Source organism: Nerophis lumbriciformis, linkage group LG28, assembly GCF_033978685.3.
Source record: "Nerophis lumbriciformis linkage group LG28, RoL_Nlum_v2.1, whole genome shotgun sequence".
NCBI classification, from domain to species: Eukaryota; Metazoa; Chordata; class Actinopteri; order Syngnathiformes; family Syngnathidae; genus Nerophis; species Nerophis lumbriciformis.
This window is the reverse complement of record NC_084575.2, coordinates 28,363,917-28,391,848: the sequence shown is the minus strand read 5'-3', so window position 1 is coordinate 28,391,848 and position 27,932 is coordinate 28,363,917. Positions and strand designations below refer to the sequence as shown.

General features: G+C 39.0%; 1 protein-coding gene across 2 annotated transcripts in view; it reads right to left on the bottom strand.

The window, feature by feature from the left end:
- The window catches only part of LOC133571031 (integrin alpha-5-like), a 131,171-nt gene that overhangs the window by 21,343 nt on the left and 81,896 nt on the right, over window positions 1-27,932 (bottom strand). For both annotated transcript variants that reach the window (XM_061924002.2, XM_061924003.2), the window contains exons 18-24: window positions 27,721-27,858; window positions 20,036-20,103; window positions 7,753-7,903; window positions 6,353-6,445; window positions 5,973-6,052; window positions 2,700-2,780; window positions 2,509-2,614 (exon numbers count right to left, since the gene is read on the bottom strand). In XM_061924002.2, coding sequence (XP_061779986.1) covers window positions 2,509-2,614; window positions 2,700-2,780; window positions 5,973-6,052; window positions 6,353-6,445; window positions 7,753-7,903; window positions 20,036-20,103; window positions 27,721-27,858 — 717 coding nt within the window. The remainder of the gene's footprint in view (window positions 1-2,508; window positions 2,615-2,699; window positions 2,781-5,972; window positions 6,053-6,352; window positions 6,446-7,752; window positions 7,904-20,035; window positions 20,104-27,720; window positions 27,859-27,932) is intronic.

The window sequence follows — 27,932 nt, the reverse complement described above, 5'->3', positions numbered from 1 at the left end:
TAATATAAAGTAGTGTAAAGTTCTTACTTATATCTGTCAGTGAACTCACCATGAAAGCGTTAAAACATACCGGTGTAGTGAGTTTACATTATTCACCCAAGGAACTTTAGTTATTAGAGAGTTCCGGTCGGACGTTTTTACATGGTTACATTTGTTGTTGTTTCCGGATGAGGAGATGCTGCTCCGTTATTGATTGAAGGAAAGTCAGAATGTCATTAAAACAGTTAGCTCCATCTTTTGACACTTCTTCCACTCCCGTCCTTGCACGCTACACCGCTACAACAAAGATGACGGCGAGAAGACGCTGTCGAAGGTGAGCCACGTAAATAAGACCGCCCACAAAGCGACTGTCAGAAAGCAGCTTGAAGATGGTCTGTAAAACATCATCTATGCAACATTTTGACCAAAGAACCACCGTTATATGTTATGTAGACCACAAGGAAGTGTTTAACATTTAGGGAAAAAAAAGAAAAACTCCTTTTAATGCGTCCTAACCCCCCCCCCCCCCCCCCCCGCGACCGGACAAGCGGTAGAAAATGGATGAATAATGCGCCCTATAATCCGGAGCGCTTTATATATGAAAACAGAACGAAAATAGACCGTTCATCGGCAGTGCGCCTTATAATCCGGTGCGCCCTATGGTCTGGAAAATACGGTATGTAATGCATTTGAAACGATGCCTTTTCTAATAACTCCAAAATAAATCAGTTTTGTACTATGTGCATACTTGCCAACCTTGAGACCTCCGATTTCGAGAGGTGGGGCGTGGTCGGGGTGGGACGGGGACGGGGGCGTGGCTAAGAGGGGAGGAGTATATTTACAGCTAGAATTCCCCAAGTCAAGTATTTCATATATATATATATATATATATATATATATATATGTGTGTGTATAAGAAATACTTGACTTTCAGTGAATTCTAGCTATATATATATTTATTTTATTATATATACATATATGTGTGCGTGTATATGTGTAAATAAATGAACACTGAAATTCAAGTATTTCTTTTATTTATAAATATATGTAAATAAATGAATACTGAAATTCAAGTATTTCTTTTATTTATATATATATATATATATATATATATAAATAAATAAATATATATATATATATATATATATATATAAATAAAAGAAATACTTGAATTTCAGTGTTCATTTATTTACACATATACACACATTTTGTTGTTGTACATATATTTATTTACACATGTATATGTGTAAATAAATGAACACTGAAATTCAAGTATTTATTTTATTTATATATATATATATATATATATATATATATATATATATATATATATATATATATATAAATAAAAGAAATACTTGAAATGAAATTCAAGTGAACACTGAAATTCAAGTATTTCTTTTATTTATATATATATATATATATATATATATATATAAATAAAAGAAATACTTGAATTTCAGTGTTCATATATATATATATATATATATATATATATATATATATATATATATATATATATATATAAATAAAATAAATACTTGAATTTCAGTGTTCATTTATTTACACATATACACACACATAACACTCATCTACTCATTGTTGAGTTAAGGGTTGAATTGTCCATCCTTGTTCTATTCTCTGTCACTATTTTTCTAACCATGCCGAACACCCTTTCGCAGGTACCCAGAAAGGTTTCGAGTACCACCAAAAAAACTGAATTTCTGAAGACAGTATAAAAATCTGTGTTAAAGGTGTACAAATACTGTTTGTAATAAGCATGTTATTGTTTACAAATGAGGGTTAAGAGTTCAGTACTAAAAAAAAAAAAAAAGAATGTGGCTTAAGTACAGTTTTTTAATTGAGCGGCTGCATTTTTTGGTTGGGTTGTTTATTTATTTTGAGTAATTTCTACATTTCTAAAAGGGGAGGAATGTAATAGAGTGATCTATGTTTGTCTGTTGCCATCTCCTGGTGAATGTTGGCTATAGCGTACTGGGGTTACTTTTTGGTTGGCCAACGATTTACGTGGTGTTGCGCACCTGACGTCAAGTGTGTGAGTCTGTTCTGAAGTCTACAGTAAAGAGACGTACTTCATCACCTCGCCTGTTTATTGCCTCCAACTCAATATATTACAACAACATTGCTGTTTACGGCAGACGAACTGCTTTACGGTAGAATAAAACATGACTGCTGTTGTTGTGTGTTGTTACCGCGCTGGGAGGACGTTAATGAAACTGGCTAACAATAAACCCACATAAGAAACTAAGAACTCGCCCTCCATCATTCTACAGTTATAACGTCATTGGGCAGGCTTATATTGTGGGAAAGTGGACGTGAATATAGGCTGTTGACACGTCACTCAGGTCCGCATGGAGCTGGAGGGGGCGTGGCTTCCAGCTCCGCCTGAATTTCGGGAGATTTTCGGGAGAAAATTTGTCTCGGGAGGTTTTCGGGAGAGGCCCGGGAGGGTTGGCAAGTATGACTATGTGTTAATCCTGTCAAAACAGGCTTGAAATTGCAAGGTACCTCATAGACCTGTTGGAGCTCAGGGCCAATGTCCTGCTCATTAACCAGACTCTGACGAACACTCCAATTGGGAGGGGGGAAGAAGACTTTGTCTGGCCGAGAAACACTGCAACGGAAGACGTGAAAGTTCAGTAACAAGCAGGAGTAACAATATGGAATTAATACACTTAGAGCAGTCAATGATGCCTCACCCCTGCAGGATGACATCAGCCATTGCAGCTACCTCCAGCTGGAAGAGCACCACTTCACTCTCTGAGTTATTAGCATTTTTACTACAACACATACAAAAAGACATATGTATACATCACAGATATCAATCCAACCATGCATCTATTTTCTAGATGACGGACCTCCTCACCCAGTCCTCACTAAAGAGGAAACCCTTTTCGATGACAACCCAAAGACCGTCAGTCTACCCCAGGGCAGCTGTGGCTATGAAATTAGCTTACCACCACCAGGTGTGAATGATTGATGGGTTCTACATGTAAAGCGACTTTGGGTACTTAGAAAAGTGCTATATAAATCCCAGTTATTATTATTATTATTATTATAAAGTAACCATTAGGGTTGCAAAATTCTGGGAATATTCAAAGTTGGAAATTTCCATGGGAATTAACAGGAATTAATGGGAATAAACATTGAATGCGACATGCTAGATCTTGCAGCATGATTATTAGCTAAAACAACCGGATTTAATGCAAATTCAGTTGAATTTCAACCCTTCACTGTGCATTCCTCCATCACATGCACAGATAATTCCCAGCATGCTACCCACTACAGCAGAGCTATTGAGGCCACACTAGTATTTGAGCCCAAGGACTTCATCCAGTCAGGTAAGGGTTGATGATATAACTGGGGTAAATATATTTGATCTATGCAATTTAAGTGTAATAGAGGTGTAATTGTTTGTTACTGTGTGACTGTAGACTACTCCAGCAGACTTCCACTCAAGCTATCTAGCTGTTCCTGTACTTGTTAAATGATTTTGGGGCCAATATCTCTAGCTAGCTAGCCGTGATGCTAATTTTCTCTATGTTAAATCCCATTAATTTGCAAACCCCGTTTCCATATGAGTTGGGAAATTGTGTTAGATGTAAATGTAAACGGAATACAATGATTTGCAAATCCTTTTCAACCCATATTCAATTGAATGCACTACAAAGACAAGATATTTGATGTTCAAACTCATAAACTTTGTTTGTTTTTTTTGCAAATAATGATTAACTTAGAATTTCACGGCTGCAACACGTGCCAAAGTAGTTGGGAAAGGGCATGTTCACCACTGTGTTACATGGCCTTTCCTTTTAACAACACTCAGTAAACGTTTGGGAACTGAGGAGACACATTTTTGAAGCTTCTCAGGTGGAATTCTTTCCCATTCTTGCTTGATGTACAGCTTAAGTTGTTCAACAGTCCGGGGGTCTCCGTTGTGCTATTTTAGGCTTCATAATGCGCCACACATTTTCAATGGGAGACAGGTCTGGACTACAGGCAGGTCAGTCTAGTACCCGCACTCTTTTATTATGAAGCCACGTTGATGTAACACGTGGCTTGGCATTGTCTTGCTGAAATAAGCAGGGGCGTCCATGGTAACGTTGCTTGGATGGCAACGTATGTTGCTCCAAAACCTGTATGTACCTTTCAGCATTAATGGCGCCTTCACAGATGTGTAAGTTACCCATGTCTTGGGCACTAATACACCCCCATACCATTGCGCCTATAACAATCCGGGTGGTTCTTTTCCTCTTTGGTCCGGAGGACACGACGTCCACAGTTTCCAAAAACAATTTGAAATGTGGACTCGTCAGACCACAGAACACTTTTCCACTTTGTATCAGTCCATCTTAGATGAGCTCAGGCCCAGCGAAGCCGACGGCGTTTCTGGGTGTTGTTGATAAACGGTTTTCGCCTTGCATAGGAGAGTTTTAACTTGCACTTACAGATGTAGCGACCAACTGTAGTTACTGACAGTGGGTTTCTGAAGTGTTCCTGAGCCCATGTGGTGATATCCTTTACACACTGATGTCGCTTGTTGATGCAGTACAGCCTGAGGGATCGAAGGTCACGGGCTTAGCTGCTTACGTGCAGTGATTTCTCCAGATTCTCTGAACCCTTTGATGATATTACGGACCGTCGATGGTGAAATCCCTAAATTCCTTGCAATAGCTGGTTGAGAAAGGTTTTTCTTAAACTGTTCAACAATTTGCTCACGCATTTGTTGACAAAGTGGGGACCTTCGCCCCATCCTTGTTTGTGAATGACTGAGCATTTCATGGAATCTACTTTTATACCCAATCATGGCACCCACCTGTTCCCAATTTGCCTGTTCACCTGTGGGATGTTCCAAATAAGTGTTTGATGAGCATTCCTCAACTTTATCAGTATTTATTGCCACCTTTCCCAACTTCTTTGTCACGTGTTGCTGGCATCAAATTCTAAAGTTAATGATTATTTGCAACAACAAAAATGTTTATCAGTTTGAACATCAAATATGTTGTCTTTGTAGCATATTCAACTGAATATGGGTTGAAAATGATTTGCAAATCATTGTATTCCGTTTATATTTACATCTAACACAATTTCCCAACTCATATGGAAACAGGGTTTGTAGTTGGGAAAGGGCATGTTCACCACTGTGTTACATGGCCTTTCCTTTTAACAACACTCAGTAAACGTTTGGGAACTGAGGAGACACATTTTTTAAGCTTCTCAGGTGGAATTCTTTCCCATTCTTGCTTGATGTACAGCTTAAGTTGTTCAACAGTCCGGGGGTCTCCGTTGTGGTATTTTGGTGTACGTGTGGTACACAGAACATCAATTTCCACACTTCTATTAGCCCCGGGTCCAGTGGACCCGAACATCTTATATGTAATAGAAATGTGTAGGGGGGGTGTATGGTGTGTGGTCATTAAATATGGATCCTGATATATGTTCTTCACAGAAAATGAGCCAAAGTCAGTGAGTCTCAGTTTGAAAAATTAATTAATTGTATCATTTTTCTTTTAATAAAAAATGAAAACGGGTCCCACAGACCCGAACACCACACAGATGTCAAAAGAGCACAATAAAAGCAGGAAAGCTAAAAAAAAAAACGACAAAATATATCTGTTTCGACTCGGTGTGAAGGGGCGTGGTGAAAATAGGACAATTTGCATGTTGTGTAGACCAAAATTAAGTGTTTTAAATGCAGAAAAAATATATGTGACCCTTTTAATGCCGCCAACGCAAACCGAGCTCCTGTTTGGATTGCACAAGGACCAGACGGCACCTAGTAGCATGCCATGAACCCTGTAGTTATGGAGCACCCCCTACAGGACACTGCAAGGGACACCAATAAATGCCTATAGACAAAATCCCTTGCACCCTCCCAGTGATGTTGCAACCTTGGAATTTGAACGCATTGGATATTGACCAATGTCCCAGATTCAAAGGATTGTGTTGAACCTTGGAAAAAAGTAACTTACCTTCTTATTTGGAGCTCAAATTGTACGGTGTTGTGAGTGTCCTCCAGTCTTGGAACAGTGAATCGGACACCGGCCCAAAACTACAAAAAAAAAATATTTTCTTAATTAAAGAATGGCATAACATATTTGTCATTTTTGGTCAGTTTTAACCATGCACTAAATCTTCCAAAAGCTCTCATGCAAATCATAAACTAAGACTGGGCTCTTTGTCCTTGTCTTTGCCATCTAATTTTTTGAAATAGGAAATAAAACATATGTTTATGTGTCACAACAGTCTGAAAATATTATGAAATTGCTCGTCTTTGGTTCAGGCCACAGAAGAACAACTCGCTCTGACTCAATTGTTGTGAAAGAAAATAACATTGTCTAAACTTTCTTACACTGGTGCCAGATTTCATGGGGTTTCCCAGATCGCATTTGAGGAAGCGGGTCTCGTTTTCTGCCTCGTAGCTGCACGTTAGCTGAGTCAAACTCTGGAACAGACACAAAGCTTATCACGAAGAGGTTCTGCTTGAGTACATAAAAACAAAATAATGGTTAAAAAGAAAAAAAAAAACTGTCTATGTACACTAGGGTTGTCTCGATACCAATATTTTTGGTATGGGTAGCGGTACCAAAATGTATTTCGATATTTTTCTAAATAAAGGAGACCACAAAGAATGGCTTTAACAAAAAATCTTACGGTACATTCAACATATGATGTTCTGGCTGAGGCCAAGAGGTAATCAAAAAGGTCAACCAACGAGCGAGATTTCTCTATAGAATCTCCTCTCTGGTCAACAAAAGCACCATGAGGATTCTAACGGGAACTCTCATTCAACCCTTTTTCGATTACGCATGCACCTCCTGGTACCCTAGCCCCTCCAAAACCCTCAAATCTAAACTCCAAACATCCCAGAACAAGCTAGTCAGATTACTTCTAGACCTCCACCCCAGATCACACCTCACTCCTACCCACTTCTCCAAAGTGGGCTGGCTCAGGGTGGAGGACAGAGTAAAACAACTTGCACTGAGCCTAGTCTATAAAATCCGCTACACCTCCCTGATACCGAAGTACATGTCAAACTACTTCCTTAACGTAAATGACCGCCATAACCACAACACCAGGGGGAGCTCCACTAACCACGTTAAACCCAGATTCCGATCTAACAAAGGTCTTAACTCATTCTCCTTCTATGCTACATCAATATGGAATGCGCTCCCAACAGGTGTAAAAGAAAGGGCATCTCTATCCTCCTTCAAAACCGCAATAAAAGTACACCTCCAGGCAACTTCAACCCTAAACTAACACCCTCCCCGGATTGTTAATAATCAAATGTAAACAATCAAATGTAGATACTTTTCTTATGCCTTCTGATCTCTCTCTCTCTCTCTCTATGTCCACTACTTGCTGTATTTTTGGTCCAATATGGCTCTTTCAACATTTTGGGTTGCCGACCCCTGTCTTAGAGACAACTAGACTTGGCTTTTATGCCATTAGCATAACTGGACCAAGGCTGAACTGTTAACAAAAAAACATAAAACATGAAATAACAAAAGATTGTACAATAACGTAATGATCATCCCAGCCAAAATGTGATTGTTTTTTTTCTTGGACCATGGGCCACCTTTACAATATGTTGATATTTTGTCTTATGACTTCTATTAAATAGATCTTTAAAGTTGCAAAAAGAGGACTTTTTGTTGGTATGAATTAACCTCTTCAAAGTTCACCAAGCACTGCAGTTGTACCAATAATGGTGTACCTGTGACATTTTCAGTTTCAGACAGTACTTCTCACCGCATTGTTGCGCGCTATCCCGCTGTAGTCGGCCTCTGGTGGAAGCAGCACGTAAAGTTCCGCCTCGTAGGCCCCGCCTTCTCCCTCATTTCTGGCGTTGAAGGTCACGCTCAGGGAGTTTTCGTCACCCAGGTAAACTTCTGTTCTGTCACTGGGTGATCATAAACACATCATCGTCAGGCTTGTCATGAGATATATTTATGTAATAATCCTCCTGGCAGCCTCTGCTCTGCAATGGATGTTTTACGTAACACTGACAAATGAATTATGGACCAAAAACAAACTGTGGTTCTCAGGAGGATATGTAAAAACATGCAGAAATATGTTTGAAGCCATCAATCTAGTCTAGCCAGGCTCAGTGAAAAGAAGACGCCTTGGGTTGGTTGCCAAGAAGTCAAAAGGCTATTCATACCTAGGGAGGTAATGATGTGAAAATATCATATCATGGTTATTGTGACCAAAATGATAACATATATTATTATTTTTGCGGTGTTGTTGAATGTGCTCAAAAAGCAGTGTTGGGACTAACGCCGTTAGTTTCGGCGGTAACTAGTAATCTAACGCGTTATTTTTTATATTCAGTAACTCAGTTACCGTTACTACATGATGCGTTACTGCGTTATTTTACGTTATTTTTCATGTAGTATCGGCTAGAAACAGAAGATCTGAGTGTGTTTTATTGCAGCGCTGCGGTGGAAAAGAAAAGGCGTGCTTTGTATGACTCCCATACCGCAGTTGAGGAGCGCAGTAGAGACGTTCCTCCAGGGCCTATGTACGTCTTCGGGGCTAACAACCTTCACTTTACCCGGCAGTGGGTCTTTACAGCTGAGGGTGAATGACGACTTTATTGGACGCAGCCATCCACCAAGCGAGAGCACCTGCACGCAGCCACGCACTCACTGTCGCCGCTCGCTCACCTCTCTCGCCCACTCACTCACTGACGTCACTCACCTCACATGCTGTCATATCTTAAAGGGCCACACACACACACACACACACACATACGCTACTCTCATAACAACTAACAAGACATCATGGCGAAGCCAGAAGTCAAGTTTTTTAACATGGAGACATTCTCAATACTTTTCTTTTGTCGAGCACAAAGAAAATAACATTTTAGTTAAATATAAGTTGTGTCTTGGATCAAAGATCCTATCTACTTAAAGTTAAAGTTATGTTGCAGCTATTTAAAATAGTTTTGTCAATTTGTTCTGGCCTGAAATAAATTGGCCCTTTGAAACATATCTTTGTCTTTGTGTGTTGTATGTAGACCACATTGCTTAGCAGAGTTCAGTGATGCAAATGCATGTCTGTCATGTCTGTGTGATCATGTTTTGTTTTAGTCATGTTCGGTTTAGTTTTTGGACTTTTTGTGCACTTTTGTTTGTTTTGTCACCATAGCAACCATTAGTTTTCACCTGTCACGTCACGCACCTGTTTCACGTTTTGAGTCACGCACCTGTTTTCACTAATCATGTCTGTAGTATTTAAGTTCATTGTTTTCAGTTTGTCTTCCTGGCGACATCCGCATTCATACCCCTGACACACTCTCCACACACCCTTATGACCCTTGCTGCGCTTTTTCATGACGTTTTCTCGTCCAAGTAAGTTTTCTTTATTCATGCCATAGTTTGCAAGTTTTGTTTCATTGTTCATAGTTTCTGCCGTGGTGCAAGTTTTGTGTTTATAGTCAAGTTTTGTACTTCCGCCATTGTGCGCGCCTTTTGTTTGCTTCTTTTTTTGTAGTTATAGTGTTAAAATAAATCATGTACTCCCCTTCACGCCACATCTGGTCCAAATCTTTTGCACCTCGGGAGAACAAACCACGCCACAGTCCCAGTCGTGACAATGTCAAGTTGATCAACATATTGTATTATTCTCCAGTGCAATAACAGTACTGAAATGAAGGCTAAAAGGGCATTAATGGGAGCCTTAAAAAAAAGGGGGGGGAAAGAAGTAACTAAATAGTTACTTTTCACAGTAACGCATTACTTTTTGGTGTAAGTAACTGAGTTAGTAACTGAGTTACTTTTGAAATAAAGTAACTGTAACTAGTTACTGGTTTTCAGTAACTAACCTAACACTGTCAAAAAGTACTGAAACACACAATGAAATATTTTAACCAAGTTTCTTAATAGGGAAATACCTTAATGGCTCTTGTATTCATTTTAGCATTACAGCTAGCGCTAGCCGGCCCACGATTTAACAAATTAGAGTCATCAATCACGTATTTTTGATCATATTAATTCAAAACTAATTGTTGGGAGTTTTAGCTCGATTCATCATTAAAGTGTTGGCGCGAGGAATTTTCTAAATGGGGTCCCGTTTTGAAAACAAATGACAAATGTATGCATTATCCTGTTATATCTCACATTCTACATTTTTTGGGAAAAAGGTTGTCATAAATGTTACTTAATTCATAAAAAAAATAATACAATAAAAACTATTTTTTATGCATATGTAAATTTATTCAGTTATAAACATTCATTCCCTTTCTTCTTTCCTTCATGGATCTAAACTTTACCTCTGCCGCCCCAAAATCAAAGTTCTCTGGCTGACGAGGACCACTGACACATCTCATCTCTCCATATTTTACTAAAATACCCTTATGAGCATTACATATATCAAAATCAAGTACCTACTGTACTTTTTACTTGTTGATATACCCTTTTTAGAGCAAACATCTACCCAAACGACCACTTTGCTACTGCCAAAAATGGATTTAAAGGGTATTTCAACAAGTAAACAGTACTGTAGGTACTTGGTTTGACATACAGTAGGTAATGCTCATAAGGGTATTCTAGTAAAATATACATGTGTAAATATGCGATGTGTAAATATCAAAATATTACGTTGAATCACTTTTTGACAGGCATTATTACATTTAATTACATCCGTGGTTGGGGGCGTGGTTAAGAGGGGAGGAGTATATTTACAGCTAGAATTCACCAAGTCAAGTAATTCATATATGTATATGTATATATATATATATATATATATATATAAATAAAAGAAATACTTGAATTTCAGTGTTCATTTATTTACACATATACACACACATAACACTCATCTACTCATTGTTGAGTTAAGGGTTGAATTGTCCATCCTTGTTCTATTCTCTGTCACTATCTTTCTAACCATGCTGAACACCCTCTCTGATTATGCATTGCTGTGTGGCACGCACAAAAGTGCTTTCATCAAATGCACTAGATGGCAGTATTGTCCTGTTTAATTGCTGTTTACGGCAGACGGACTGCTTTACTGTAGACGTTCTTTATATTGTGGGAAAGCGGACTCAGGTCCGCATGGAGCTGGAGGGGGCGTGGCCTCCAGCTCCGCCTGAATTTCGGGAGATTTTCGGGAGAAAATTTGTCCCGGGAGGTTTTCGGGAGAGTCTCCCGGAAAATCCGGGAGGGTTGGCAAGTATGATTATATGTATATATTAGGGGTGGAAAAGTTCACAAAATCCACAGTGCGGATGTTTTTACGGTTTTGTGAGATAGTTTTGTGTTCAATTTAGTGAACATTGTTGGTTTTCAAACACCCAGGATACCGTATCTCCCAATATTGCACCATTACCATTCAATACTCGTGGTTCTTACACAAATGTATCATTAAATTAAACTTAAAATTGGCACCTAAAATTTTGAGTTTCCGACCCTTGAATGCCATCCATCCATTTTCTACCGCTTATTCCCTTTGGGGTCGCGGGGGGCGCTGGAGCCTATCCCAGCTACAATCGGGCGGAAGGCGGGGTACACCCTGGACAAGTCGCCACCTCATCGCAGGGCCGACCCTTGAATGGAATGCAAGAATTCTCATATTTATTGATACAACACATCATTTAATTACAATTTTACATAAATGAATACATCTAAACACTTAAATAATAATATTTATTATGTGCACGAAGAAATAACAGTTAAGAGGTTTTATCACATCAACATCGGACGATCAATAGTCCTTAAAGGGGAACATTACCACAATTTCAGAAGGGTTAAAACCATTAAAAATCAGTTCCCAGTGGCTTATTTTATTTTTCGAAGTTTCTTTAAAAATGTTACCCATCACGCAATATCCCTAAAAAAAGCTTCAAAGTGCCTGATTTTAACCATCGTTATATACACCCGTCCATTTTCCTGTGACGTCACACAGTGATGCCAATACAAACAAACATGGCGGATAGAACAGCAAATTATAGCGACATTAGCTCGGATTCAGACTCGGATTTCAGCGGCTTAAGCGATTCGACAGATTACGCATGTATTGAAACGGATGGTTGTAGTGTGGAGGCAGGTAGCGAAAACGAAATTGAAGAAGAAACTGAAGCTATTGAGCCATATCGGTTTGAACCGTATGCAAGCAAAACCGACGAAAACGACACAAAAACAAGCGAGGACGAATTCGGCGATCGCCTTCTAACCAACGATTGGTATGTGTTTGTTTGGCATTAAAGGAAACTAACAACTATGAACTAGGTTTACAGCATATGAAATACATTTGGCAACAACATGCACTTTGAGAGTGCAGACAGCCCATTTCAGGCGTGCTAAGAACATATATTTTTCCACGATTTCAGCACTCAGGTTAACCATACCTAAATAGACACAAAATACTGCATTACACAAGACTACCCGAATGTACTCGAATGATTGAAAAAAATAAATGTTTTTAAGCTTAATTATTGGTAAACACAGTTTATGTATAACAATTTACGTAAAACTGCGAGTAATGAATAAAGTTTTCATCAATTAATATATTCTGTAGACATACCCTCATCCGCTCTCTTTTCCTGAAAGCTGATCTGTCCAGTTTTGGAGTTGATGTCAGCAGGCCAGGGAAGCTAGGGTCTTTATCGTTGGAAATGCATCTGCTTTGAGTGTCGCAGGATATCCACACATTCTTGCCATCTCTGTCGTAGCATAGCTTTCGTCGGTAAAGTGTGCGGAACAAACGACTGACCATTTCGTCGGCTTTCCCCACAGCCTCGTATTTTGAACAAATTTCGTCCAATTTCTTGCCACTTTCGCATCTTTGGGCCACTGGTGCAACTTGAATCCGTCCCTGTTCGTGTTGTTACACCCTCCGACAACACACCGACGAAAGTGAGAAAATGGCGGATTGCTTCCCGATGTGACGTCACAACGTGACGAGAGCGAATAATAGAAAGGCGTTTAATTCGCCAAAATTCACCCATTTAGAGTTCGGAAATCGGTTAAAAAAATATATGGTCTTTTTTCTGCAACATCAAGGTATATATTGACGCTTACATAGGTCTGGTGATAATGTTCCCCTTTAAAATCTCATTAATACCACAGAAAAGGTGAACTGTCAATTACCGGACACGATAAAGACTCAAATAATGTCAAACACATAGCGTTACAATAATTACGAAGATAAAGTGTTTGTCTTACACCTAGTAATCCGCTGTGGACAGACGAAGCCAAGCAATGCGGGTTTAGCGAGCGGTGCGCGCTCCCGCCAAGGAAATCTATTTTTGGCAGGCAATCACATTTTGGCACATATAAACAAAAAAAAAAAACAGTCGGAAAGCGACAATCGATAGAAAAACAAGACAAGCAAATCGGAGTTTTGGCCCGGAGAAGGCAGGGTCAGTGGAAAAAAAAATCTGTGTCCCGGGTAAAAAGACACGAAAAGTGCGTTAACGCCAACATTTTCGTTTACCGTTTCATCCCTATTTAAAGTTAAAGCACCAATGATTGTCACACACACACTAGGTGTGGTGAAATCTGTCCTCTGCATTTGACCCTCCCCCTTGTTCACCCCCTGGGAGGTGAGGGGAGCAGTGGGCAGCAGCGGTATCGCGCCCGGGAATCATTTCTGGTGATTTAACCCCCAATTCCAACCCTTGATGCTGAGTGCCAAGCAGGGAGGTAATGGGTCCCATTTTTATAGTCTTTGGTATGACTCGGCCGGGGTTTTGAACTCACAACCTACCTATCTCAGGGCGGACACTCTAACCACTAGGCCACTGAGTAGGTGACACCACTACTACTACCACAACACTGCAAGTGACCCATGAAGTCTTTCCAAAATGATGACTAAAATGTTATTACATACCTGCCAACTTTTGAAATCAGAAAAACCTAGTAGCCAGGGTCCAGGGGCCGCAGGCCCCGGTAGGTCCAGGACAAAGTCCTGGTGGGGGGTTCCTTCGCCCCCCGACGCAAAATGATTATTAGCATTCCGACAGGTTAAAATGTTGCTAAAACCATCACTTTTCTATCAGTCACAGTGACTTTTCAAAACAAAAATATTACAGCAAAAATCATATGGGTTGATTGACATGTTTATTCTGTAAGCTAACTTCAAAGGTTTGAAATTATTTTGACAGTTAATGCCAGTTATCCTGTCAACCTTTCACAAGACTTCAATTTGTGAATTGAAAGTATAAACAGTATAAACACTTTTTACAGTAAACAAATGGTAAAACAGTACTAAACAATTCCATTAAAAGAAAAATTGGTGTCATTATTAACTTTCTGTCCAAGCTTGTATAATCTACTGCCTTGTTCAATTGTAAAAAATATTCTGTGCCTAAAATTCACATTTCTATCACAATTATCATACTGTAAACATGGTAAGCTAACTTCATTAAAATTAATAGTCCTGTCAATAGCATGGAATTACAATTCAAATGTAGTTTTTTTGTAAGCCTTTCAAAAGAATTCAAAATATGAAAAATTCATGAAAATTAATTTAAGCCATCAGACACTTGAAAAGTGGCACATCACATCTATAATGTAATCATTTGAACTTTTCAACAGAAATAGCACTGCAAAAATATTAAGGACATACTTCTGTATTTTGGTAGTTATGCTGTCAACATTTAACAAGATTTCTTCAACTTGGACTTGAAAGCATAAATAGTATAAACACTTTTAACAGTATAACAGTACTAAACAATTCCAATAGATAACATTGGTGTCATTACCTTTTTGTGGCTAAAATCCGAAAAACGTTGAAAGTTTTCCACTTGTATCGCTAGCAACGGCATTAGACTTGTGTTTTTTTGTCCCAACGTGGTCTTTTACATCGCTAATTCCTCCGTGTCCGATCGAAAAATCTTGTCTGCACAAGGTGCAATTCGCGTAGTTTTCACCCTTTTTGGAACGGATAATTATTCCCGGATAGGCTTTTGAATATTCTTCACGGAATGACTGCAGTTTTCTTTTCGGTTTAAGACTCGTTTGCGATTTTTCTCCGGCTGATTCCATGATCGTTCGCTCGTTTGGAAACAATGGCAACTGGTGCCTCGTGCTTGGCAGCGGTGCTATAAATAGCCTCGCGCATGGCATTCGGAATGGCTCGATAGGAAGTTACGGGAAGCAGTGTCGATTGTCATTGTTGTTACACGATTTCGTGAATAAAACTTTAAAAAAAAAAAAAATTTTTAATTAATGAAAAAACGTATTTTTTATCACTGCAACCCTAACCCGGAATAGGTTGATGAAAACCGTACTAATTACGGGAAAACCGGAGTAGTTGGCAGGTATGTTATTATGCAACTTTGTCCCGATCCGCACCCTATTTTAATTGTCTCATCCTCTTCGATGAAGTAGTTTACGTAACCCAGCTAAGGCACAAAGACACAATTCAACCCAAAACACAAGCTTGTGTTGAATTTCGACTTTTTTGTAGTTATTAATACAACTGAACAAACACATGCAAGTAGCAATAGTAAAATGTAATGAAAAGCAGGGTTCCACAGTCCTCACAATTGGTCTTTGTGTGGCGCATTCCCCAGAGACCGTTTACTCATGCATAACTGTCCATGACCGACCAGGGAAATGACCCACGTCTGATCACTGCGATTTGTCTCAGGAAAGTCACCGCACATCTTTGTGCTTGTTCACAGTGACGCCCCTGTGTTCAAACACACTTTTCGGTGTTGTAATAAATCCCATCGGCACAGTCCGAGTCCCCTCCCCGACAGAACATTAATGTTTCTATTGAGCAGAAAAGTCTGCTTTAGGCTCAGAACCAGGGTTCCTCTTTGATTCTCCATCTCCTCGAACCCTCCCCCCTTTAACACAACGACCCCTTGCAAGGTAGGACCGCCAGCTGAATTGAATTAAGCCTGGGCAAGTTAAGCCGACGCAGAGGAAGTAACACCGATACCGTCACACCAACACTCCGAATGAACAGAAGTTTGCAGCAGACATTTTCACTCATTCGAGCACAGGATGAATAAAACCAGAGGGTGACAAACCTTTTGGGTTGCGAGCATCTCAAATCTGTTTGCCAATCCTCGTGAGCCACACACTTTTAAGTAGTGGGAGAGGAACTGTTTTTGTGGGAAAGTTTGGAGGGTTGATTGTGTTTCTGGAGCTATGCTAAATGGCAAGGCCATGTAATTAAATGTGTTCCTCATAACAGAGCTGAATAGCAGGAGAGTGTGTTTGTTTGCCTTGTGAATGGCCTGAGAAACTGCAAAATGTCTGGCGGGACTCCAGAAAACAAACAATGTTACCTGATTAATGAACAATACTTATCTGTATGTGCGTGTCCAGTCGTACACTTCTTCTCATTAGTCTCAAATTCTTGTTTAGCAGAAGTTCGGTTCCCACTTCTATTCAACTCTTGTTTCTCTGGACAAAATGTGGTCTGTTTACTTTAGACCCTTCACAAAACAAGCAATATCAGTTGTTTTCACCCTTGCTCTAAAAAGTTGTGCATTGCTTCAAGCAACCATTAACTGTCTTACTGGTGAAAGAACTTCACACCAAAAACACCGTACTGAATGAGCCAGATCTGACTCAACTCTTCCCTGCAATGGGAAGCGTAACTGCTTTGTTAAGTGTTAAAGCCATTAACTTTGTCTGAAATATGCCAATGCACATGACCAGTGCATCCTTGGACATGTTTGAAAGCATGTAAATGGAAGCAACATGTGATGTACAATATGCACATTCTCTTGTTTGTGACGGTATGGTGTGACGAATCATGTTAGCTTTTTTTAGGTTTGCATGATGGTGGTGTAATGTCCATATGCATGATAATTAAATCAACTGCTATTTCCACCAAATTGCTATAACCAATCAGCTAAACCAGTGGTTCTTAACCTGGGTTCAATGGAACCCTAGGGGTTCAGTGAGTCGGGCTCAGGGGTTCAACGGAGGTCAAAACACGTGTAAATACAAACCTCTCCCTATCGGCGTATTACGGATACGGCAACAGCTGACTGGTTTGCAGGTGTGTAATTTGTTGTGAGTTTATGCACTGTGTTGGTTTTGTTCTTTGAACAGGGTGATGTTCATGCACGGTTCATTTTATGCACCAGTAAAAAAAACATGGTAGCACTTTAGTATGGAGAACATATTCACCATTAATTAGTTCCTTATTAACATGAAAATTAGTAATATATTGGCTCTTAACTAGTCATTATTAAGTACTTATTAATACCTTATTCGGCATGGCCTTATTATAACCCTAACCCTCTAACCCAGGGGTGCTCACACTTTTTCTGCAGGCGAGCTACTTTTCAATTGATCAAGTCGTGGGGATCTACCTCATTCATATAAATAATTTGCATTTACTTATTTATGAAATATATGTTTTTGTTAACAAGTTAAAGGTGTTTAATGATAATGCAAGCATGTTTAACACATATAGTTAATATTGTTAATAAATTAAAGGTGTTTAATGATAATACAAGCATGTTTAACACATATAGTTAATATTGTTAATAAGTTAAAGGTGTTTAAAGATAATACAAGCATGTTTAACACATATAGATTCCTTTCTTTCATGAAGACAAGAATATAAGTTGATGTATTACCTGATTGTGATGACTTGCATTGATAGGAATCAGACAGTAGTGCTGATAATGTCCGCATTGTAGGAGAAAAAAAGTCCTCCTTTCTGTCCAATACCACATGAAAGTGGTTGGTTTTTGGCATCTTATTTGTCCAGCTTCCGTACTCCTTTGTATGCACTTTACAAGAAATACATTGTCGGCAAACTCCGTAGCTTGCTAGCTTGTGCACGCCAGCTTTCTGAGACTCTTATTTTGTTAGCGCAACTGTGCAACTGTGCAGTCGGTCTTTGGAGTTTTGACGACAGGTACGGCGCCAGTCTGTTGAAATAAAGTGTTTCTCGCCTTCCAGTCGGTAATTTTAATGAGCTGGCAGCAGCCAGCGTCATCTCAGAAGACCCTCGGGTGCCGTGAATGTCAATCAAAGTGACGAAAGTGACGTCATAGTGAAGATTTATGATCGCTCATTTTTAGGACTATTTTTTTAATGCCTGGCTGGTGATCGACTGACACACCCTCCGAGATCGACCGGTAGCTCGCGATCGACGTAATGAGCACCCCTGCTCTAACCCTAACCAAATAACTCTAAAATAAGTCTTTGTTACTTAGAATATGTTCCCCATTCTAAAGTGTTACCAAAAACATATAACATTGTCTTGAATTTGAAAAAAAACAACATTTTATTTTTCACTAAAGAAGGGTTCGGTGAATGCGCATATGAAACTGGTGGGGTCCGGTACCTCCAACAAGGTTAAGAACCACTGAGCTAAACAAATCAATTAATTAATTCCTATCCTAGTTGACTTTGGGCAAGAAACGTGGTACACCATAGCCTCGTCATGAGAAAAAAACAAACATTCGTCCTCACTTTCACACATTGGGCAATTTAGAGTCTCCAATAAACCAATCGGGCAACGTAAAATGTAAATACAAGCATGTGGAGAACATGTAAACTCCACTCAGAGAGGTCAGAGTTAGACAACCACTAACCACACTGCCCGTGTGTAGCCCCTGTCCAAATGACATAATTGAACTTGGTGAACATCACTGATTTATGGTTGGGCAAAGTAAGACCTGTGGCTTCATTTCTCACTTTTAAATGTGAGATTTAGGGCCGCTTGTTTTAGGGCCGCTTGTTCTGAATGTGTCAGTATTTGTGGGCATACTCACACTAGGCTATCTGCAGCCAAATTCGGTATAGTTCCTCTCCTCTGGCATAAGTGGACGAGGTAGGCCATAGTCTGTCACGATTTCATGCCCACGAGTCATGGAATAACTGCAATATGATCACTAACCGACACAATTCACAGCAGAAATAAAACTGATGATTTTTATTAGAGATGTCCGATAATGGCTTTTTTGCCGATATCCGATATTCCGATATTGTCCAACTCTTAATTACCAATTCCGATATCAACCGATACCGATATATACAGTCGTGGAATTAACACATTATTATGCCTAATTTTGTTGTGATGCCCCGCTGGATGCATTAAACAATGTAACAAGGTTTTTCAAAATAAATCAACTCAAGTTATGGAAAAAAAATATATTATTTGGCACTGCCATATTTATTATTAAAGTCACAAAGTGCATTATTTTTTTTAACATGCCTCAAAACAGCAGTTTGGAATTTGGGACATACTCTCCCTGAGAGAGCATGAGGAGGTTGAGGTGGGCGGTGTTGGGGGGGTATATTATAGCGTCCCGGAAGAGTTAGTGCTGCAAGGGGTTCTGGGTATTTGTTCTGTTGTGTTTATGTTGTGTTAAGGTGCGGATGTTCTCCCGAAATGTGTTTGTCATTCTTGTTTGGTGTGGGTTCACAGTGTGGCGCATATTTGTAACAGTGTTAAAGTTGTTTATACGGCCACCCTCAGTGTGCCCTGTATGGCTGTTAATCAAGTATGCAATGCATTCACTTGTGTGTGTGTAAAAACCACATATATTATGTGACTTGGCTGGCACGCTGTTTGTATGGAGGAGAAGCGGAAGTGACGACAGGTTGTAGAGGACCCTTTAAGGCACGCCCCTGATATTGTTGTCCGGGTGGAAATCGGGAGAAATTTGGGAAAACGGATGCCCCGGGAGATTTTCAGGAGGGACACTGAAATTCGGGAGTTTTCCGGGAAAATCAGGAGGGTTGGCAAGTATGGTGGGTAGGCTAAACCAAACTTATTCCTTACATTAGGCGCACTGGGTTACAAGGCGCACTGTCGAGTTTTGAGGGAAAAAAATGATTTTAAGTGCGCCTTATCGTCCGGAAAATACGGTTATTGATGACAGCGGCCACCTTGCACAAAATACATAATCAGAGCGACTCAAAATAATCCACAAAGTCTGGTAATCGGGGTAATCCAGCAGAATAGAAGCTTAAGCAAACTGGCCTAGTACTGTGACACAGTGATTTCGTTCAATTTGTGTGTTCAGTTCTTCAATTCTTGTGTGGTTTCCAGAAATGATGCTAAGTGTGTTAAAAGTGACACAACAGTGATTTCATCCTCTCACCCGTAAACATCCAACTTCAGGTCAGGCACACAGATGTTGTCCTCTCCACAGTCCAGTTGGATCTGGGCCTGAGGAAGCATGGATATAGACGCGGGCGTTAGGATGTACTGTGTGAGGAAAGAGCAGCGCTCAGAGGTATAGAGAGAGAAGAGCTCTAAAGGAAGTGGATGTTTACAGATAGCAGTACAGTAGATTTAAAATGTAATGAAAAGATGAAGTAGGATAACGGCGAGACACATCCTCAGTACTCCTGTAGAAGCAAGAGCGGCAATCCAAAAAGCTGCCGGTCTTTCATGTTTGCACGAGCATGTGTCCTGTCATGTGGGAAAGACCATTTGAGCAACAGACATGCGAACATGAGAAAGAAAGGCTAATGATTCTAATCTGTGCAAATATTACATTTTTGAGGGGGGGAAATCTTAACCATAACCTTCAAATTTAACGACAGAAAGGCTTCATTTTGTTCTTACATGGCAGACCACTTGGCAAAACGAACCTAAGATCATTTTATTGTCTTTCTTAATTTATCATAAAGACGTTCGTTCCTTAGTCGTTTCTTTTGCTGTGTTTCTGCCAACTATCTGCCTGTGCGCAGAACTATGCTGTTATTGTTACCCTCGTCACTCCGACATATGGGAAGCATTAGAATTCAAAAGAATGCCGCAGAGGCCAACGATTCAGACTGGTAATAGTTAACATTGTCTGCGAAAGATTCCACTTCCAGGTCCTTTCTTTTACTTCAAGGATATTGGTCATCTAACGCCGAACAGACAGGAATGTTCTTGTTCTTCTTAATATTTCACTTCTCTTGTTAAGATCCACCACTTCCCCTTTGCAGGCCAGCCACATTTAGCAGCAGCTCAACAGACTCAGAATCTGCCAGTAAAATGTGGTTAGAATCTTTGGGCACCACCTCATGATTTGATTATAATTACTACTCAGGGACTATGATTCGACGATGAATCAATTATTTATGTATCATTTTTGTATTGGATATTATTATAAATGTATTATTAAATGTAATTATTATTATGTTAGGCCACTCCTTTGACAGCTGATGTGTAGAAGTTTTAATACTAGGCATGTAACAATAAACCGTATGGATGATAAACCACGATAAAACTTCCAATTGTGAATAATGCCGTTTGAAAGTACCGTATTTTCTGGACCATAGGGCGCACCGGATTATAAGGCGTACTGCTGATGAGCGGGTCTATTCAGGTCTATTTTCATAAGAAAGGCGCACCGGATTATTAAAGGGGTCATATTATTTATTTATTTTTCTAAATTGGAAACACTTCCTTGTGGTCTACATAACATGTAATGGTGGTTCTTTGGTCAAAATGTTGCAAAGATTAGGTTTTACAGATCATCTTCAAGCCGCTTTCTGACAGTCGCTTCAGGATGCGCCGTTTCGTGGGCGGTCTTATTTACGTGGCTCACCTTCGACAGCGTCTTTTCTCCGTCATCTTTGTTGTAGCGGTGTAGCGTGCAAGGACGGGAGTGGAAGAAGTGTCAAAAGATGGAGCTAACTGTTTTAATGACATTCAGATTTTACTTCAATCAATAACGGAGCAGCATCTCCTCATCCGTGGCTCACTAGTGCAACAACAACAGAACTCTCCAATAACTAAAGTTCCTTGGGTGAATAATTTGAACTCACTACACCGGTATGTTTTAGCGCTTTCATGGCGAGTTTACTGACAGATATAAGTAACAACTTTACACTACTTTATATTAGAAATGGCAACAGCGGAGGATGAATGTCCCATAACAAGAAGATCGAGAAAAAGTAGAAGCTTATCGACTACGGCAACCCGCAAATTTTCAGGACTTATACAGATCCCAAATACACATCAGCAGGTATCAGAAGGTAAGAAAAGTTGCTTTTGCATAATATTACGAAACAAAACGGCAGATAATATGTTTTACCTTATACACACACCATAATAATACTCGTATGTTGAAGCACAGTACAATCCATCAAGCGGTGCGGCTTCATAGCTTACTAAAGTCGTACTAAAACATTTTGATAGATTTTTGAGCGCCTTGTGTAATATTCTATATTTTCAATGGAACATATAACATTTTTGTGTTTACTTGAGTCATATTGCAGTCTACACGTATCTCTTATGTGTGACTGACATTACATTGCAGTCTACACGTATCTCTTGTGTGTGACTGCCATCTACTGGTCACACTTATCATTTCACTATGTACCAAATAAAATAGCTTCAAGGTCGGTAAGCACAACCAAAATCATTCCGTACATTAGGCACACCGGGTTATAAGGCGCACTGTCGAGTTTTGAGAAAATGAAAGGATTTTAAGTGCGCCTTATAGTCCGAAAAATACGGTACTAAATTAATGTTGTATTAATTAGCGTTACTAAAACAAGATTTCAAGGAAAATTACAGAAAATGTGGCTTATTTATTTCAAGTTAGAGGGCATTTATTCAGCCCTCAAGATGAAACTGTTACAGGTGCAGAAAAAAACAACTGCACCTATAACAGTTGACCATATGGGAAGGTCATTCAAATTGTAAATTTATTTTGCTGTGTTTGTTGCATTTTTTTTGCGATTCACTTAAATTGTCAAATATGTCGATCGAGAGGGGGTGTGACGTTCAGATGTTGTCAATATTCAGTGTTTTATCATTCATAGTTAATATTGTAAATCCCACATTATTTATTTTCATGTACATTCTGGGTGTCTCATTCAGTAAAAACATGTAAAATTCCATTCCGTTTTTTTAAGGCGGTCTGTCATAACATTTTTAGCATTCAATCAGACATTATTGTGAGGTTTGTATTAGTGTTCCTAAAAATAGAATAGAATAGAAAGTACTTTATTGATCCCTGGGGGAAATTCAGCACCACAGTTCGCTCACAATAAACAATAAACACTTAGGTATTTTTTACATGTGAATAATATAAATACAGTTTATTATACAGCATTATTCACATGTGAATAATATAAACACAGTCTATTATACAGCATTATTCACATATGAATAATATAAATACAGTCTATTATACAGCATTATTCACGTGTGAATAATATAAACACAGTCTATTATACAGCATTATTCACGTGTGAATAATATAAACACAGTCTATTATACAGCATTATTCACATGTGAATAATATAAACACAGTCTATTATACAGCATTATTCACATGTGAATAATATAAATACAGTCTATTATACAGCATTATTCACGTGTGAATAATATAAACACAGTCTATTATACAGCATTATTCACATGTGAATAATATAAACACAGTCTATTATACAGCATTATTCACATGTGAATAATATAAATACAGTCTATTATACAGCATTATTCACATGTGAATAATATAAACACAGTCTATTATACAGCATTGTTCACATGTGAATAATATAAATACAGTTTATTATACAGCATTATTCACATGTGAATAATATAAACACAGTCTATTATACAGCATTGTTCACATGTGAATAATATAAATACAGTCTGTTATACATTCAAGTACAGTCAAAAAGGAACATATACATTATACAGTCTGATGGCTGTCGGTAGGACCCACGCTCACATATTGTACAGCAGATTTTCACAGCTTACATATATATATATATATATGTATGTATATATGTATACATAGATAGATATACCGGCCCCTAGACACATTTTTTTCTCTAAATTTGGCCCCCCGAGTCAAAATAATTGCCCAGGCCTGGTGTAAATTGTCTTTAAGTGCATTTTGATGGAAACATTTTTTTCATTCACAGGGCAGACTTAGGTTAGATTGTCTGCGAAACGTTCTGTACTCAATATAAGCATGCATGTGTTGGCTGTCTATTACAACACAAGACGCAAAATGGTTAGTGCTTGATGACAAATGGGTTGGAAAGCTCCCATTTCCTTTTAAGAAAAGGAAAGCAAGAGAAGCAACAGATTACTTTGACAGCGTCTCCCTAAAGGTTCCCAGGCTGCAATCTGCTCAGAACAGAAAGTAACAAGCACGTGATGTGACGTACGCATTGACATATGCACCTTCTATCACTGACATACACGTGCTGGGACGTGAGAGTCTTGTCCCGTGGAGGAGAGCACTTGGCAACAAACAAACTACATCCAGATGTCTGAATCATGAGCAGCACCCCACCCAAACAGAAATGTCAGTTCTCCTTGTGCGTTTTTGCAGAACCAAGGCTCGCCAGTCCTCCATAACCCTCGTCACTTTTGGGCAGAGGTGGAAAAAAAACCCCACCAAAGTCTAGTAATCAGCTCTTGCTCTATTGGGGTTGACCCCTTAACCTCGAACCATATGGGTTTTCACAACTATAAAGGAGCTGTGCGTTTAATGTCAGTTTCAAAATGTTGGCCTGTAACCTCCGTATATGCTTTTTGGAATCTGCAGCAGACTAATTGAAAACAGTTTGGAGAGGAGATGACCATCTGCTATCGTCCCTCTTTCAACTGGAAGTCCTTTTTATGACCGTATCCATACTTGCCAACCTTGAGACCTCCGATTTCGGGAGGTGGGGTGTGGGGTGCGTGGTCGGGGTGGGGCGGGGGCGTGGTTGGGGGCGGGGCTAAGAGGGTAGGAGTATATTTACAGCAAGAATTCACCAAGTCAAGTATTTCATATATATATATATATATATATATATATATATATATATACATATATATATATATAAGAAATACTTGACTTTCAGTGAATTCTAGCTATATATATATATGTATTTTATTATATATATATATTATATATATATATATATACATATATATATATATATAAATATATATATATAATATATATATAATATATATATATATATATATATAATACATATATATATAATATATATATATATAATATATATATATATATATAATACATATATATATATATAATATATATATATATATATATATATATATATATATATATATATATATATATATATATATATAAATAAAAGAAATACTTGAATTTCAGTGTTCATTTATTTACACATATACACACACACATAACACTCATCTACTCATTGTTGAGTTAAGGGTTGAATTGTCCATCCTTGTTCTATTCTGTCACTATTTTTCCAACCATGCTGAACACCCTTTCGCAGGTACCCAGAAAGGTTTCGAGTACCACCAAAAAAACTGAATCTCTGAAGACAGTATAAAAATCTGTGTTAAAGGTGTACAAATACTGTTTGTATAATAAGCATGTTATTTTTTACAAATGAGGGTTAAAAGTTCAGTTCTAAAAAAAAAAAGAAAAGAATGTGGCTTAAGTACAGTTTTTTAATTGAGCTGCTGCATTTTTTTGGTTGGGTTGTTTATTTATTTTGAGTAACTTCTATACATTTCTAAAAGGGGAGGAATGTAATAGTGATCTATGTTTGTCTGTTGCCATCTCCTGGTGAATGTTGGCTATAGCGGACTGGGGTTACTTTTTGGTTGGCCAACGATTTACGCGGTGTTGCGCACCTGACGTCACTCAGGTCAGCATGGAGTTGGAGGGGGCGTGGCTTCCAGCTCCGCCTGAATTTCGGGAGAATTTCGGGAGAAAATTTGTCCCGGGAGGTTTTCGGGAGAGGCGCTGAATTTCGGGAGTCTCCCGGAAAATCCGGGAGGGTTGGCAAGTATGCCGTATCACACTGGGACTGGTGTAGTGTACAAGTAGTGTGGTGGGGATGTTTTTTCGGTTTAGTCTGGTGTATATACTGTACAGTACAGTAGGGAAGGCATCCATATGCCCCCTTACCTGGGTGGATCTCGCGTTACAGCTGGCCTGGGCAATTATTTTGACTCGGGGGGCTAAATTTAGAGAAAAAAATGTGTCTGGAGGCCGGTATATCTATTTTTAGGAACACTAATACAAAACCTCTCAATAATGTCTGATTGAATGCTAAAAACATTATGACAGACCGCCTTAAAAAACGAAATGGAAATTTACATTTTTCTATGAACGATAAAACACTGAATATTGACAAAATATGAATGTCACACCCCCTCTCGATCGACGTAGTTTACAATCAAGGGAAACGCAACAAAAATGCAACAAACACAGCAAAATATGAACACGAAGGGTAAAAAAAAATAAACCCACCTACAATCTGATATATCTGATATATCACTAAGCTTTAGAACTTTGTTGTAAAAATCTCCTTCCGCGTCTGTCCCTGACACCCGCATTTCAGGCTGGCAGCTCTGGAAACTCTCTGTGGAAACGCTCCCCACCCACACTGCTTGGTGCCTCGTCTGAGCTGCTGTGACTTAGATTACCATAGTACCGTATTTTTCGGAGTATAAGTCGCTCCGGAGTATAAGTCGCACCGGCCGAAAATGCATTTTAAAGAAGGGAAAAAACATATATAAGTCGCATTTTTGGGGGAAATTTATTTGATAAAAGCCAACACCAAGAATAGACATTTGAAAGGCAATTTTAAATAAATAAAGAATAGTGAACAACAGGCTGAATAAGTGTACGTTATATGAGGCATAAATAACCAACTGAGAACGTGCCTGGTATGTTAACGTAACATATTATGGTAAGAGTCATTCAAATAACTATAACATATAGAACACGCTATACGTTTACCAAACAATCTGTCACTCCTAATCGCTAAATCCCATGAAATCTTATACGTCTAGTCTCTTACGGGAATGAGCTAAATAATATTATTTGATATTTTACGGTAATGTGTTAATAATGTCACACATAAGTCGCTCCTGACTTATGTGTGACTTTTTGCTATGAAAAAAACTGCGACTTATAGTCCGAAAGATACGGTAACTAGTATATCATGCATACGCGCACATTCCAACCATTGAAATACTTTGTATAGTTCAAGACTTACGGTCATTTGAAAACATCACTGCACATCATAATGGCAGCTACAGTTTCCATCTTAAAGATCTAAAAAAATTATTTGGGAATGTCCGGCGGGCCTGATTGAAAAGCTTAACGGGACGCATGTGGCCCCCGGGCCTTAATTTGCCCAGGTCTGCGTTAGAGGAAGAAGTGGGGATTTAATCGTTTTTGCAATGCGGTCCGCTGAAAATTATGCTTGGAGTGTTGGAGTTTGGGATGTCCGATTGTCTGTTTCTGTGGCCATGAACGCTAATTTTGCATTGTTGATCGATTGTTGATCAACCAACTCCTCATCATTCACAATATACGTTTCAATACAGTCAGTCCCTTAAAACTGTCCAGTGGGCTCTTTTCTATCCGGCCAACTTTTGGGTGCTGCAATTCTGTTTATGTGATTTTGAACGTTTGCTAATCGATATCGATCGAAGACTCAATGTATTGGCACACCCCTCGTGGAAAAGTCGAAAGAAAAGTCAATTGATAATTCGGATCGCTTCTCATAGGAGCTGATGAATGATAGCCGGCGAGCCTTGCCTGCGGTATCTGCCATCAGCGGGTTGAACCAGGGCAACGTAGTCAACTCACCATGGCTGGCAAGGCTCACTAGGGGACGAGCAAAGTGAGGAAAAAGGATTTGTTTGTAATAAAGGGTGTTCAATTTGTGGTATAGAAGTTAGATCGCACGTTCATGTGAATAGAGAGCGTTTAGTGACTTTGTAACATTCTACTCTGAAACGTATGACATTTCTGACTGGTATTGAACAAAGTAAAACATGATGTGCATGCTACGGACAAGGTGACGTACATACCTTCTGCTCTATTAGCTGTTCAGTCTGGTAATTCAAGATAGGTCTGAGGCCATATTGGTCCACTGGGGCTTGGGGATCCAGGCTAAAGTTCAGGCTAATGAATATCGGGGAGAGTTTATCCCGAAACTCCTCTTCCGCCTGCAACCAATAAAGATGCACTTGAGTAACAGAGAAGAAGGCGAAGGAAAAAAGTAGAATTTCCATTTGATTCC